A 15598-nucleotide genomic window follows, 5' to 3' on the forward strand; every position below is an offset into this window, starting at 1 on the left:
TTAGCCGAAAGCCGATGCTTTCTATATCCCGAAGAGTACCTTTCCAATGATGTTGTTCGGCATGGGGTAGGTACCTCTGCTTTAGCCAAGCACCTTGCTCACAAGTACTTTGCCACATTAAGAGCAACAGAGCTTCAATCCATACTTGTACTGAGGCCGTGCTTGAGCTACTGGGCCAAGCATCCATTTTTAGAACAAGAGGTCCGAGAGCACCTCTAAGAGTGTAACTACTGCTGCGCTTGAGCTGGCATATTCAGTCCGTGCGATGATAGACTCATGGTCCTGAGGGGCGTTGTGTGATCATGGCGCTCGACATGCTCTTCAATGGTGAAAAGAAGGGGCTACTTTTGCCATTTTCTCTGATACAGCCTACCACATGTATCAGTTATTTGTCGATGATAATGTGATTAGTCCGTACAAGAAATAGCGTGCTGGCGTTCACACCGGGTCGCCATCGTAAGGTCTCCCTGACGATAACACACAACAGGGGAGGTCTGTCAGGCCATTGGCTCACGAATCTGCATATTATTCTCGATTGGGCAGGAGATTCTGCGCTTGGTATTGCTATTCACGATTCGATGGCAGTCTGATTAACATCGGGGCTAGTCGCTGGGAGTCTGTCAGAAATTACACGAAGCCAGCGGATCTGCAGATCTCGATTCTTAAGGGTTCTCAGAACAAGGTTATTCGCATGCCCCTGCATAGGCGACATTGGTAGCAACCAACATGTACATGGTTATGTACCAATTACGGAGTACTCTAGCCAGCCTTTATGCGTCGTGTAATTACACCACCCGCGCCGCACACTCATAGAGGTAGGCAAGCAAACGAATATTGACATACAGGCGACGACTACTACCAAGTTGATTCCGTTTTATTGTGGAAACCCGGTAGTGTGATTCTGATTACTAGTCGACCGACGTGCTCCCATTAACTTACGGTCTCGATGGCAAATGTTAGTAGTGTGGTGATGGCCCGGATGCTAGGCGAACAGGGGAGCAATGTTACGATATATATGACAGATGCAACGGAGAAACATTGCTGACTGAATCATAGGAAGTATACAGATTGAAATTACACATGCAGTGAATCAAAGAAAGCTCATTAGGCTGCTGTTCTGTACGATCAGCTAAGATCAAGCGAGAGTGACCAACCTATGGTGCCAAGCAGTCCCCAGTCGCCATGGGGATTCCCCCACGCAGAGGCATCGTGGCAAATACTCCGCAAGCTTTACTATACACGTACAAGCAGATCTTTCAGCCCGTCCGCCAAATCACACAGGATAACCATTAGCCAGATATCCAATCAATTAGATCGTCTCCGAAGAGAACGGAGCCGGGAGCGCTGCCCGATAAGGGGGAGCGCCTCAAAAGCTCCCCCAACCTAACCAGGGCGATGCGGCTGACACCGGAAGGTCGGCAAGCGTTACCGATTGGTAGTCCCATGCATCGCGGCTACAGGATCTGGGGGGAGTGGCAAAGTGGTTGTTGAAGTAGTGTGAGTCGATGGCTTGAATCTGGGGTCTCTAGGGTAGTAGATCGTGAGCAAGCACGTGTGGGTGAGTTTTGTGTGTTGTTTTCTGTGGCTGATTTGAATTGGACTTGTCTATGAGATGGAATGATATTGCAGGCCAGGCCCATCAAGTAGAAGGTCTTTTGATGGTATACACTCTTGGATGTATACGGTGGTCGTCGCATTTTCTCCTCCTGACGTAGTTGGTTCCATTTTTGGCCGCCTTCCTATCTAAAACTACTAAGCTTGCATGGACGTATTGCATATCTGGAAATTCACAACACCGACACCCAGAACAACCTCATCGATAAACTAAAAATACTCAAATCGTACGACCGGCATGAAGCGGAACGCCCCGAGCTTCTAGAAAAGAAAAAGCGGCCCGTCGACGAGGAAATCGGGGTGGAAGTCGGCATGACAAAACATGCTCAGCTCGTACGATGATGCGCCGGCTGCGGCATTACCGCCCCGACTGTGTGCTTGCTGGTAGCATTAAGCGCGTCACTGCGTCAGCCTTTTGCGGCGTATTTGGTTTTTGCTAAGCAAGGGGGAAACACGTGAGGCGAGAGTTTCCAACGGGCGAAACCGCCGCAGGGCCGCGCTTCATGGCGGCTCTCGTCGTACCCAGATGGACGTTGCATTTTTGCCGCGAAAACGATGCCGCACATGCCGCCGCCGCCGCCGTGGCCGCCCTTTTTTGCCTGGCTCTTGGCTCAAGTTTCGCCGGTTACCTAAGCCGGAGGCGGCCGCCGCGCCGCAAAGGCAGAGAACAGCTTTCGGAGCATGTAGGAAAAGACAGAGGCGTTCGCGAGCTTTCAATTTTGCTTGTCTACGAGGGAGCTCTACGCGTCATGGACTGGGGGAAAATGGATAATTCTCATTGGTGCGTAAGATAAGATTCTAATCAGAACGTTCTCATGTGCTTTAATCTTTTGTTGCATCAGCTTGGCAGGGGAAACAAAAAAAAAAGGGCGCCTTCTTTTGGTGGCCGGACGGAGGCACGGCGAAGACACGGGAATTTCTCGGTGGGGAATTCTCGGATTCTGTGGCGGGGCGGCTCGGAAGGGGAATCAAGAATTTTCAAGGTTGACATCATGCCGCTAGAGCGAGGCTTGGGGGTGGGATGGACTGGCACTATATTTACAGGGCGCCTCGCTGCCATCATCTGTGGCTTTTTTGCATTGCATTGCCATTCAGCATCAATACAATCGACAGTCAACACTCGACTTGAACACATGCAACAGCCAATCACATCTTTTCCATCCTCCTTTAAACAAACAACAAACACAACAACTCAATCAACCTTTTAAATAAAAACCCTCACACGACCATCATTAAACAGCCTCCGAGGAGAACCAACCATCTTCCACCGATCGGCCCATAACTTCGCTGCCTCTTGCTGCTTTGGGATCCACCACAGCTTTTCTGGCACCACCCCTCTCCCATCTGAGTTCCTCTGGGGTATCAAATCTCGCCCGACTTAGTACCCAGGCCTTTTGCCTTTTTTCTCCTTGAACAACCCCCGACAGCCATCCCAGTTACCGCTCGAGCCGGTCTTAATCAGCCTACTTTCAGCTTGAGAGATAGCCTTTTTCGCGGCCTTTTCGCAACCCCGCTTTCCGACCAGTACAAGACCAAAAGCTCCGAAGCTCGAGATATATATTCGCTACTGAGCCACATCCCTCCACTCTAGCTTCTATAGCTACAGCATCACCACCGCACTCCCCTACACAACCACAACCAAACCCCAACAGTCATCATGAAGGTCGTCACCAAAGAAGAAGAAGCCGCCCACTACGGCGCTGTCGTCAAGGGCGGACTCATTGGTGGTACGCTCGGTCTCGCCATTGGTGTCTCTGGTGTTGTCTACGCCTCAAGGCGCTACCCCAGCTTCCGTGGCTTGACACTGCCCTTCCGAACCTTCCTCGTCACATCCACCGCCACCTTTGGAGCCATTGTTCAGGCCGATCGATCTGGCATCAAGTTCCAGCAGGGCAAGGACCCCATGAAGACCTACCGCGACGCCTCAGCGCGTGCCCAGGAGGTGATCCGTGAGAACGAGACCGCATACGAGCGATTCATGAACTATGGACGCGAGCACCGCTACAGCATTGTCTGCGCATCATGGCTTGCTAGTATGGCCGTTGCCTTTGCCATCGTCAGCCGCGCGCCCATGAGCACCCCCCAGAAGATTGTGCAGGCTCGTGTCTACGCTCAGGGCCTGACGCTTGCTGTGCTCATCGTCTCAGCTGCCTTTGAGATGAACGATGCCAAGAACGCAAAGGGCCGCTGGGAGACCGTCATGGTCCTCGACCCCAACGACCCCGAGCACAAGCACCTCATTGAGAAGAGAATCCACCACGAGGAGTACGAGGGACAAGATCTGTGGATGGGTAAGTCGTCTCCCTTCTTATGCTACACCAATAAACTCCAGAGAGAATCGTTTGGCTAACATGAACGCCCCTAGATATGGTTGAGGCTGAGGAGAAGAGAATAGCTGCCCGCAAGGCTGAGCAGGAGCGCGAGCAGCAGCAGGCCCAGTAAGCAGCTGCTGAATTGCACTTCATTCTCCCGCCCATGTCAGCCATTAGCAGCAGATTGCCTGTCTGAGGCTCAGCTCTAATGCTGGCATGGCATGCAACCTTTATCCGTCACATCCGGTTGCTTATAACCGGCCCCTTCAAACTCAAACTCAAATCACCATCCGCATATAAACACATGACACATACATACCACACTACTCACGCATGTATCAACTCATGGACACTCACACATTTCTACACAGCAGAAGAAGGTGATTCCACGCACACGCACACGCACACAAAAGCAAACAAAAACAATTCGAAACTTTATAATTTCATCCATTGGGTTTTGAGGGGAAATTTCGGGATGGGTTTTCGTCACGGGTTATAGAGAAAAGAAAACCACACTCATGAAGAAGTTACTTGGGCCAATCTTGATGACGGGGTCATTTGGGACTGGTGTAATCTTTCATTTTGTCATTTTTTTCATTTATCAGCATTTACATGATGGGGCGTGTTTGATTCACCTTTGGCATTTCATTGGGTGGTTGGAATGAAACAAATTGTACAGGATAATTTCATTTGCAGTATATATATACCTTATATACACATACTTCCCTTTTGTATAACAGAAAACAATATGACAATATTTCATCAAATGATATCATGAACCAATCTGGATTTTAAATACTGGCATCATGAAGATTCTACTTCCACCTCCTATGAGATAAAAACTTGTAATGAAACTGCCGCTGCTTGCTTCTGTACAATGGAAAAAAAGGGAAATAAACCAGCCGTATCAGCTTTACTCTCTATGCACACAGATGAAAAATTTCCAGAAAAAAAAATAAGAAAGGTGAATAGGTATAGGTATAGAGTATTCAACGGTCTTTGCTGTCTCTTCATAATCGCATGGTAGGGGGAAAAAAATCCATCATCATACATCAATCGTGAAATGGCTGATTTGCGAGTAATACGCGTGGACCGCCAGCTCCAGAAGCATAACGTCGCCAAACACATCGCTGCCGTCGAAGCCGCCCACGACGAGCAGCCTGCTGTCGTACAGCACCGTGCCGTGGTACCCGCGGCCGCTGGGGGGCAGGCCGTACGCCTTGCGGCGGTCCCACGTCATGGTGACCAGGTTGAGCAGCAGCACGTCGTTGCAGTACTCGTGGCCGTCGTGGCCGCCGATGACGAACAGGTACGAGCCCACAATGGTGGCAGTGTGCGAGAGGCGGCGGAACGTCATGGGGATGTTGACGAGCTTCCAGATGTGCCTCTCCACGTCGTAGATCCACACGTCGTCGAAGCACTCGCCGCCGTCCGACCCGCCAAAGATGATGAGCTTGCTGCCGACCATGTTCGCCGTGTGGTAGCCGCGGGCCTTGGGCCGCCTGTCCCTGGACCCGGGGACCGGCTTCTCGGCGCTGGATATCAGCCTCCACGACATCTTGGTTGTGTCGCTGACGTCGAGCCGCCAGATGTCGTTGAGGGCACGAACGCCGTCGCCACCGCCAAAGATGTAGATGCCATTCTTGTACAGACACGCCGTGTGGGCACGACGCTTCGAGGGAAGCTTGTCTCCCACGATGCGAGGCTTGGACCACCGGAAATTGACCGTATCAAGTACGTAGACGTCGTTGTAATACGCGGGGCCATCACCGCCTCCAAATACCACGAGCTTCTTCCCCACCGCCGTGCAAGTCATGGCTCGGAGGGGCATTGGGATATCTCCCGTCATGTGCGGCACTGACCAGTAGAAGGAGTCGGCGTCGAGGACATACATGGCATTGAAGCACGTCTTTGCATCGCAGCCGCCAAACACGTATACGTTGGAGCCGATGAGCGTCACCGTATGAGCCCGCAGGTTCGAGTGTGGCGATCCGGATACCGGCGCCTTAGACCAGTACATGCCAGATGCTGGGGCGGGAGAGACGTCTGGCCCATCGTCGGGTTTCGGCAAGGGGGGGAAAGTGGTGTGTTTGCCGGACACCGGACGAGAGATGATGGTGCTCGTTTGGCGAGCCGACACTGCGGATGTAGTTCTTGACGATGGAGTCGCAGCTGGTGCCGCCGCCGGCTTTTGTTCTGCTTCGCCATCGCGAGGGAGGGGAGGGGGATTGTCGGGGACGCTGTTGGAGGAGCTTGTCGGTTTTCTCTGCCCCGGAGCTGTTGCCGGGGGAGGGGGCGGCGGATGTGAGTGCGTAGCTGAAATTGCCCGTTGACGAAGAGGCAATTCGGCGGTTCCCTTGCTGCCGCGTTGTGGATCTGGCAGATTGCTCCTGGCAGCGAGCTGGCCTGGCGTGTGGCTCCTGGGCAATGGTATTACCGGCTCTTCATCCTCCACTGGCACGTATCGTGGCTCGACCTCGTCGTATTCGCGTCCCTCGTAGCGGCCTACACCGTCCAAGTCCTCCTCTTCCTCGTCTTCATCGTCATCGTCATCGTCGAACATCGGTGGCCGTCTAGTAGCGGAGGGGTCGATGCCGGTCCTTTGGGACCGCGAGGCGTGTCCCGAGCTGAAGGTCGATGACTTGTCAGGAGATCGGGTCGCACTAACAGACGACTGGCCCAGATCCTCCATGGTCTCGCCAGCTGCTCCTCATTGCCCCCTAACGGAGAGCAGGCAATGGAGTTTCGGCAGCACAATTCGCGAGGTCTCACAGGGACGCGTGCAGGAGGAGCTTAACTCCTTTGATGGGGAGGCGGGTTGAGGGGGGATGTTTGGTGGGGTCAATGGATTTGCTGGGCACTGAATGGTAGGTGACTTTAGTGCTGCTGCTGTAGCGGTCTGAGCGCTGAAATGGCGAGCTACAGCGGGTCAATAGTGGGGTCGTGTGCTGATGTTGGGCTCAGTCGTCGAAACACCGCTAATATGTTCAAAGTAGGCTGCCAATGATGTAGAGAGATCTCCTCCAGCTCCCCATTGTAAGTAAAGGAGCATCAAACGCACCGCCAATGAGTTAATTTCATTCTTGGTTGTGGGCTATGTTTTGTTTGTACGAGCACGTTGGTGTAGTCTACTACCCCTGGCGGTTCTTCAAATATATTACATTCTCATCCTTTTCTCACTCAATGTCGCCAACATCTTGACACGCCTGCTGGCAAAGGGTGACACCGAATGCGTTGAGGCCAACACGCCTGTATAGAGTGGCTGGCCTTGAATGCTCTCTAACCGCTTGTACGACTGATAGTCTTCACAACGGAACTTATTTCACGTTGATAAAAATAAACCATAGGCGGTAAGTCCAAGCAGCCCGATGCTGTCTGAGCCGGTGATTGTATTGCCTACTAGGTATATATATCATGCTTCTTTTTCCTCATGTCCTCATTCCATCATCTCCTTACCCCATGACCTTCTAACTCTACTATTGGTAATAATCCCGTCCCAAGTCTCAAATGGCTAATTCTATCGAAATCTTAGGTGCGGTGAACAATGTTCTGGGGTTGGGGAGTCGAATCTATATTTTTTTCAGCAATGTCAAGGACGCACCGGAAGAGGTGCGTCGAATGTGTGAGCAATTGCAATCTCTTCAGAAGTTGCTTCCAGAGATTGAGCGAGCAGCCTTTGACCTCGTTCATGCCATGCCACTGAGCCTGGAAACAATCCTGACATGCCTGGAAGGATGTGATACGGATTTCAACACGTTATGGTTGGCTGTCGAACCGCTCCGTACGGAACCTGGTATCACTTGGCGTGATGCCTTGAACAGAATTACAGCCAGCGTCAAATGGGTCGTCAAGACTGAAGAGCTTGAAAAGTTTACCAAGAATCTCGAGACGGCGAAGCAGACCTTGGTTCTCGCCATGCTTCTTGCTGGAATGTGAGTGCTGCGGCCGGTAAAGGGCTGCTACGTGCCATGTGTTGTTTACTGACATACCATCCCAACTAGGAGAGTTGATAGAGCCGTTCTTAATGGACTGTCATCCATCGACACTAAGCTTGAGAAATATGGGTGTGCGATTAATTCTCGTCTTGATGACGTTCATAGAGAAATCGCATTCCAGCTCAAACAGTCCGAATACAAGTTCCTGAAAAGGATAGACATTCTCTCTGGAGCTGCAGCTGAGATTCATGGGCAAAATAACCTCCGAGTCACCCAGCTTTACGACAGCATTACCCCAAATGAACTACTGCAAACTGACCACCTATCGACTGTGCAGTCAGTTGGCAGCGACGTGACCTTCGCGGTTTCTGCTTCTCGAACACCACAAATCGGCCTAGTTGATTTCTCGTTTGAGAACCAACAAGGAGATGATGCAGATCAGGCGAAAAAGAAAGACGACGAAACTTTAGACTCTCTGTTACCGGGGTTCCAAGATGCCATACGACGATGGGAAGTGGTTGCCTACGCAAATGGGACACATAATTCCGGCAATGCTGCATTAGGATCTTCTAATTCTCCGCTGAGTAACATAATTTACCAATTGAAGGAGGTTGAAGAGACTGTTAAGCAATACGACCTTGCTGGGGGTATGTTTGAAAAATTTGAAAACAACTCCCTCTTGTTTAACATCTTGGAACTTTCCGCAATCGCAAACCCCGGAGTGGAACTTGTACTGGAGGTAGGTTGGCAATAGCATCGTTGAATGGAATTGAACTAATTGATATCAAGGTTGCAAGACGATGGACGGAATATTTCGAATTGATCAAGGAAGCACTGCACGAGATGCAATATGCTCTTGAGACCTGCACTCGTGAGTACGAGCTATACCCGGAACCCAAGCTTAAGATCATGATAATGGAGCTATATACTGAAAGCTTTTCGGGAATGACGACGGTGCTCAAGGTTCTGCGAGGGAGGTGGAAATTATGGGTACCAGGGCGGAATCATCATATTTTGAAAGACACCATCGCGAAGATCCGGCGGTCTTCCCAGAAAGTTATAAAAGAGGTGGAATATCTTCAACGAAGAGAACTGAGGCAGGCTCATCTCCGACTTCGTGGGATTGACAGGAAGCAAGACCAGGTTATTCGAGCATTGGATGAGCAGAAGAAGATCTTGATCTCTATGCAGGAAGAGCGAAAGGCTTTGAACCTCATCAATGATCATCAGAAGGTCGTGCAGATGTTGCAGCAGCTGTTGGCCAAATTTCCTCTGCCAGTTGCAGTTGGAGCTTCTATGAGCGAATAGAAAGCGAGAGATTAATTGCGAGTTGAATGTTTGTACTCTATGCAACTACGTATTAGTCTGTCAAGCTGCCCTGGAAATTGAAAGTAAATTCACAGTCAAGATATCGATTATATCTGATTCAGACGCGAGATTACTGATCACTGTGAGGCGTTGGAATCTGCTGTTCAATGAATCAGTGTGTAGCAATATTCTCTTACTCTAATATTCCAAGGAATATGATTGTAGGAGTGGAATCCCTTATTTAACAGGTTAAGGTAAGCAAAAGAGATCATTGTCAGAGACATAGGACTGCAGTGCATGTTCGAGTAGCTCTAGAAATGAGGTCTTACAGAGGTGGTTGGGTGGATACCTGTACAGTGCGTAAGACGTATTTGCCAATGCTGAGAACAGGAGATAAGATCTGCAGTATACATTTTGTATCGACACTGTATTAGCACAGTGCCACCTGTTACGGCAAGCGCCAAAGGTGTGCAACTGCTTCACTTCACTGTCAGTAGAATTTTCTAGCTCCACCGCGTTTACTCACCTCCTCCATACCATCACATCGCAAGGCCGGCCCAATTGAAGCTGATTTTCAGTTGGGAAAAGCCTTTGTTTCATTTTTACCCAGTACGTTGAGCAAAGTCTTTAAAAAGTCTTTGCTGGTACACTTTATCCGATAAAATCTTCCCTTCCGCAACTGAGACTCTCACCTCAGATTCTGAACAAGCCAACCGACTATCATCCATATCAAGATATTTGACAGCATCATCGGCACAATATGGCTACAGAATCTGTTTCAAAAATGGATGATCAACTTCCCGATGTTGACTCGCAACTAGAGGAGCGAGCTGCGAAACGAATTAAGATTGACGACGCAGGTGCTACTCTGGACCATAAGGGAGAAAATGGCCAAGAGACGGCTCAAGTTCCTCAGAAGGGCAATCATGTAGAGCATTCAGACAACCAGACCCAGCCGGTGTCTGGGGCTTCAAAACCATCAGAGGAGAACGGGGAACCCGCAGATCGGGTCAAGGGCATGGCTCCTATTAAGAAGGAGTAAGTCCTATCTCAGCAACACCTCGCATATGATCCTAACTTGATCTTCCTAGGTATCTCATCGATATGTCAGGGGACCAGAATGAGCGTTCTGCTGCTGTAGATGACGACGCTGCTGAAGGTCGAGGTTCTAATGACCGAGACCAGCGAGATGGGCAAGATGCGAGAGATCGAGGAAAGAAGGGGAAGAAGAAGGCAAAGGGCCAGAATATTGATCGTTCATTTGGAAGATTTGACGACGCTATCCCCCTCTGCAACAGCAGGGCTTACTCCGCAGAATTCTCGCCAAAGGAATGCCAGTACGGTGATGGGTGCAAGATGTGTCACGACCTACGCAAATACCTAAGCGAGGGCCGCCGCGAAGATGTCGAGGCTCTCGGCGGGAAATGCCCTGCATTCGAGGCGTATGGCTACTGTGCTTCAGGCTGGAAGTGCCGGTTTGTCAAGAGCCATATGCAGGAAATTGAGCACGCCGATGGCAGGAAAGAGCTGGTTTTGAGCGACAACCGTCCGCCCAAGGTGGAGCCCAAGGAGCCGCCGAAGGAAGAAGAGTCTGCTCCCCAGGAGACTTCAGAGGAAAAGGGATCAAAGTTTGAGGAGAGAGGGAAAAGTGAGGATGAACTACGACCCGGCATCTTCAACGTCGTCACCATGGGCCAGAAGATTGAACTGAACCGCAAGAGACTCGACTTTACCAAGGCAGACGAATACATCAAATGGCTGAACCACGAGGCCGGCATCAGCCAGGACTTTCACCACCGTCGCAAAGATCAACCAGCGCTAGGTCTCGAAGACCTTCGGGCTCGATTTGTCGACCCTCCATTCAAGCCATCCGAGAAGCGCCGCCTGTACTTTGGCGCAGAGACTCCGACTCTTGCCCCTTTGACAACTCAGGGCAACCTCCCATTCCGGCGTCTATGTGTAGAGCTCGGCTGCCAAGCCACCTACTCAGAAATGGCTTTGGGAATGCCCCTGCTTCAGGGCTCCAAGTCTGATTGGACCCTGATGCGCACTCACAGGTCTGAGATTACGCCTCCCAAGATGAGTCCGGGAGCTATCCCGCTGTTCGACGACTATAACCACTCACGCGATCTCAAGTTTGGCGCCCAAATCTCGGGCAGTGCTCACTGGGTTGTCACCAAGGCTGCTGATGTTCTCAACCGCTACTGTCCTCATCTCCGAGTAATTGATCTCAACTGCGGTTGCCCAATCGACAAGGTCTTCAAGTCAGGTGCTGGATCTGCTCTTCTTGATGCCAGTGGCAAAATGGAGCGTATGATCAGAGGCATGAATGCTGTGTCTGGCGAGATTCCCATCAGCGCCAAGATCAGGACTGGAGTTCGCAAGGACCGCTCAACCGCCACCCAGATCATTGGCAAGCTGGCGTTCGGATCCCGCGAGCATCGCGAACGACTTGGTGCTCCTGGATGCGCGGCACTTACTCTTCATGGCCGTAGTCGCGAGCAGCGGTATACCAAGACGGCAGACTGGGGTTACATTGGCGAATGTGCTGCTCTCATCAAGACTTACAACTATGAAAAGGCCAAGATCACCGACACAATTGCTGAGCCAGATGAGAGCACCCTAGCCAATTCCAAGGACGGACGCATGTACTTTCTCGGCAACGGCGACTGCTTTTCCCACGTAGATTACTATGAACACCTTGAAAAGGCTCGTGTCGACACAGTCATGATTGGCCGTGGAGCCCTCATCAAGCCCTGGATCTTTGAGGAAATTGAAAAGGGTCAATACCTTGACAAGTCTTCCACTGAACGCCTTGGCTACATTGAAAAGTTTGTCAAGTATGGTCTCGAGGCGTGGGGCTCGGACGAACTGGGCATCGGCTATACCAGACGCTTCCTCCTCGAGTACCTCAGCTTCGCGCACCGCTACGTGCCAATCGGTCTGCTGGAGCACTTGCCTCCACGCCTGAACGACCGGCCACCGGCATATAAGGGCAGAGATGAGATGGAGACGATGATGGCGTCTGACAACTACAAGGACTGGATCAAGATAAGGTATGCAAACTGTCATTTCTCTTCACGGCCCCGGTTCTTCTATTTGGTTTTGCAAAACCATCTATTTATATGCAATGTCGTAAAATATCAGCTAACATGTGCTTCACAGCGAGATGTTCCTCGGGCCCGTTCACCCAGGATTCCAATTCCAGCCCAAGCACAAGTCGAACTCTTATGAAGCTGAAGGCTAGTGCTGGTGCCCGTCGCAATCTAGACCTACGGCGCAACGCGCAGTGGTGTTCTACGTGCTATATATGATGGTCAAAGACTGGCTTTAAATTTTGGGCTCGTTAGCCAAGGCAACGTCGCAGTATGTGTTCAAGACAGAAGAAGAATATAAGATTCACACGAGCTAATTGATACTGTTCCGAACGTCGTAAAGTAGATTTAAAAGTGTATAAAAACTGATGATACAAATAGTAGACACGCCGACTTTTGTACAGTGAAATTGAGGGACCCATCCACATCTCCATGAAAAAGCGCATTAACACATGAGGCTAATGTGGTAGCAAAATACGTTTCTGAAAAGCTCAACTCCCGTGGTTTAATAACGACACGTTACAAAAGAAAATAAAAAGTGTAGCACGCCCAGTGAAATTATAAGAAAAAAGAGAAATGCTATGCCAGAGCATCAAATCGCGTAAGCCTTGGTTGGCCCGAATTTCATCATTACAGTGCAGAAAAGAGAAAAGCTTGGTCGTTTAAGAGTAGAAGTGACTCCTCTGCATGCCGTCCGCAGTGGCGTACTCCTTCTTGCCCTCCTCGGATGAGGATGAGCTGGTCAAGGAGTTGGTCCTGCTGTCGGGAGCAGCCTTGAGCTTCTTGGGTTCGGATGTAGATCGCTTCAGGACCTCGAGGTAGGTCGAGGGCAGGTATCCCTGGCGGCCGTCGCGGCTGCGGCAGTGCCACCACTCGCTGGGCTGGCCGGCAGGATCATTCTTGCTCAAGACGGCGACGAGGTCGCCCTTCTTTCCCTCGAGCTCCATGCCGTTGGGCTGCTGGGGGGTGAAGTCGAAGCGGAGACGGCAGAACTCCAGGTTGGCGGGATCGACGGGCTTCTGGGCCTCGAGGGCCTGTGCCTCTATACGTCTCTCCTCCTCCTCGACGTTGGCAGAGATGCTCTTGATCACCTTGGACATGAGGTAGGGGAGACCGAAGGCGGCGAGGAGGAAGAAGAGGAGGGGCTTTCGGCTGGCCTTGGGAGGCTGGGAAGACCCGCCGCCGGGGCTGCCAGATCGACCCTGGAATAGGGCGAAATCTGAGGGATTGAGGGACGCGGCATCGGCTGGCAGAGGACGGCCAGTGAGCTTGGCGAGGAGGGTTCGGATCCAGCGTAGTAGGGTGAAGATTCCGAGCAGGGATCCCAGAGTGTCACGCAGGTTGCCAAACTGTTCAGCAACAGAAATCATGGCTAGTCAATGTGTTAGCCATCCATAAGAACGATCAGATTGGATGTTGATAGTCAAGACTTACCGAAGAAGGAGGAATGCGTGGCCATGTATGTGCTCTCAAGCATCTGCGCAAAACCACCAAAGGCAGTGACAACGCCCTCGAGCATCTGGAAAGTGGCTTGAGTGCCGTTGCTGAAGCGGTTCACCATGCTGTTGGGGTCGCCCATGCCCATACCACCACCATACATGCCGCCGCCGCCGTACATACCGCCCATGCCTCCGTAACCGCCATACATGCCGCCGCCATATCCTCCATACCCGCCACCAAAGCGCGAGTAAGGACTTGAGTAGGGCGATGAGTATGCACTGTTGTAACCACCATATGGCGAAGCTCCCATGCCTGGCATGCCTGCCATACCACCCATGGCGCCGACGCGGGTGTGAGCGGCGGCGTTCTGGTTGATGGAGGCGGCGAGCGACGCAGGGCGCTCAGGTATCGGCGGTGCGTCCATGGAGGCGACAGATGAAGCAGGCGATAAGGGTGCTGATGATACAGAGGCTGGTGAGGATGGGATGGTGACTGTGGAGGGAGGCTGGTCAGCATGTGAAGGTCACGGGCGAGCGCGCTCTAGATCAAAGCAGAGAAAGGCAAGCAAAACTAACGCAGCTTCGCGTCGGGGACTTACGTGAAGGTCCTGAGCCAGCGCCAGCTCTCTCCCAGGGCTTAGGTGGCGAAGCCATTATGGGGGATAAGAAGGGAAATGAAGAAGAAAAACAACAACCAGGGGGTATCACAATAGTACAGGAATTGCCGCCGAGGAGCGCGTGCGCTTGGTCGAATCTCGCTTTGGGTGTGGACAAGGAGCCGTGCAAGTAGGGAATCAAACCAGATGGCTGGGAGCTGCCGAAGGATTGGTTTGTGATTTCAATTTTTCAGCTGGGGCTGCGACAGGCCCCAGGTGTGGCGATAAGCGACGGCAAGACGGCGGTATCGACAGGCAGAAAAAAAAAAAGAAGGGCGTGAGGCCGTGGTCTATGATGGCGTCGATTGTTCGGATGGTGGAATTGGAAGAGGAAGGGAAGGGGAAGAGTTGCGATAAGGTTGTGGTGATGGAGAGGGGAGAGCGAATGGCTGGATGCAATCACAAGCCCCCGGCTTGGTAATTAATCGAGGCCTGGAAATCCCGGGGCTCGCGTGGTTTCGCACCGGGTACGAGGGCGATACTTGCGAGGTTATCCCTGCTGACGCGGCGCAGGGGGTACCGAAAAGGTATCTCCCTTGCATCTTCCCACTGAGGCGGAGCTGCGGCTGACCCTTCTGGGGGACGGGAAAAGCGGGGCGCCGTGGTTGTGGTTTGTTTGCCTCGGCATTTCCATGACGACGGCAGGCCGACGGCTAATGGCTTTTGCGGTACTGCAATTTCTACTAGACGCATCAGGATGGAGCAGCATCTCCCAGCTAATTTGCTGAAGCGCACTGCTGCATGTACGTCGCCACTTGTATAGCGGCCTGGCGCTTTGGTGCTGTGCTGTGTTGCTGTGGTGTTGCTGTGCTGAGCCGTGCTGTGTGCTGTAGAGCAGCGGAGGCTGGCAGGCTGTGGCAGCGGACTGCAGCGCTGTACCCGTACTGTAGCGGGCACTCAGGCACTGAAGCGATGGCGCAACCGCCTGTTGATTGGCCTCCGGTGAGTGCGATGTCTCCAGCCGCTGTGCAGCTTGTTTTGGCCGGATCAACAAACCCGGGCGGCTCGTATCCGCTGGATTCACGGATATCTACTCGATTTTTGTGCAGTGCATCTTTGGGTCCCAAGGCAGACACGTCCAGACACACAGACACACCCAGACTCAGCTTTCAGCTGCCATGGCCGCGGTACGTTGCGACCAGAGCGCGACCTGTGAGTGGCTGCGAGGTGCATGAGCCGAGTCTCACGCATATATCCATGGCTATGCAGATAATCATTAGCATGCACCCCGCGGCTTGT

General features: G+C 51.9%; 5 protein-coding genes across 5 annotated transcripts; 3 read left to right on the forward strand and 2 right to left on the reverse strand.

Moving 5' to 3' along the window:
- Positions 1-3271: 3271 nt before the first annotated feature.
- On the forward strand, positions 3272-4056 carry Triagg1_1049 (uncharacterized protein; the record flags this gene model as incomplete). Its single annotated transcript, XM_062904150.1, has 2 exons — positions 3272-3905; positions 3980-4056. The coding sequence occupies 2 exons, from the start codon at positions 3272-3274 to the stop codon at positions 4054-4056; spliced, it is 711 nt and encodes a 236-aa protein (XP_062760273.1).
- Positions 4057-4971: 915 nt separating this feature from the next.
- On the reverse strand, positions 4972-6618 carry Triagg1_1050 (uncharacterized protein; the record flags this gene model as incomplete). The annotated part of the gene is made up of 1 exon (XM_062904161.1): positions 4972-6618. The coding sequence occupies one exon, from the start codon at positions 6616-6618 to the stop codon at positions 4972-4974; it is 1647 nt and encodes a 548-aa protein (XP_062760274.1).
- An 815-nt stretch (positions 6619-7433) lies between these two features.
- On the forward strand, positions 7434-9169 carry Triagg1_1051 (uncharacterized protein; the record flags this gene model as incomplete). The annotated part of the gene is made up of 3 exons (XM_062904172.1): positions 7434-7858; positions 7928-8600; positions 8651-9169. 3 exons carry the CDS (start codon positions 7434-7436, stop codon positions 9167-9169), a joined length of 1617 nt encoding a protein of 538 aa, XP_062760275.1.
- Positions 9170-9929: 760 nt separating this feature from the next.
- Triagg1_1052 (uncharacterized protein) lies at positions 9930-12416 on the forward strand (the record flags this gene model as incomplete). The annotated part of the gene is made up of 3 exons (XM_062904183.1): positions 9930-10207; positions 10261-12225; positions 12335-12416. 3 exons carry the CDS (start codon positions 9930-9932, stop codon positions 12414-12416), a joined length of 2325 nt encoding a protein of 774 aa, XP_062760276.1.
- Positions 12417-12926: 510 nt separating this feature from the next.
- Positions 12927-14357, reverse strand: Triagg1_1053 (uncharacterized protein; the record flags this gene model as incomplete). The annotated part of the gene is made up of 3 exons (XM_062904194.1): positions 12927-13636; positions 13699-14196; positions 14303-14357. The coding sequence occupies 3 exons, from the start codon at positions 14355-14357 to the stop codon at positions 12927-12929; spliced, it is 1263 nt and encodes a 420-aa protein (XP_062760277.1).
- Between the last annotated feature and the right edge of the window lie 1241 nt (positions 14358-15598).

The sequence above is a fragment of the Trichoderma aggressivum genome (assembly GCF_033847375.1).
Source record: "Trichoderma aggressivum f. europaeum strain CBS 100526 chromosome Unknown scaffold_002, whole genome shotgun sequence".
Lineage (NCBI taxonomy): Eukaryota > Fungi > Ascomycota > Sordariomycetes > Hypocreales > Hypocreaceae > Trichoderma > Trichoderma aggressivum.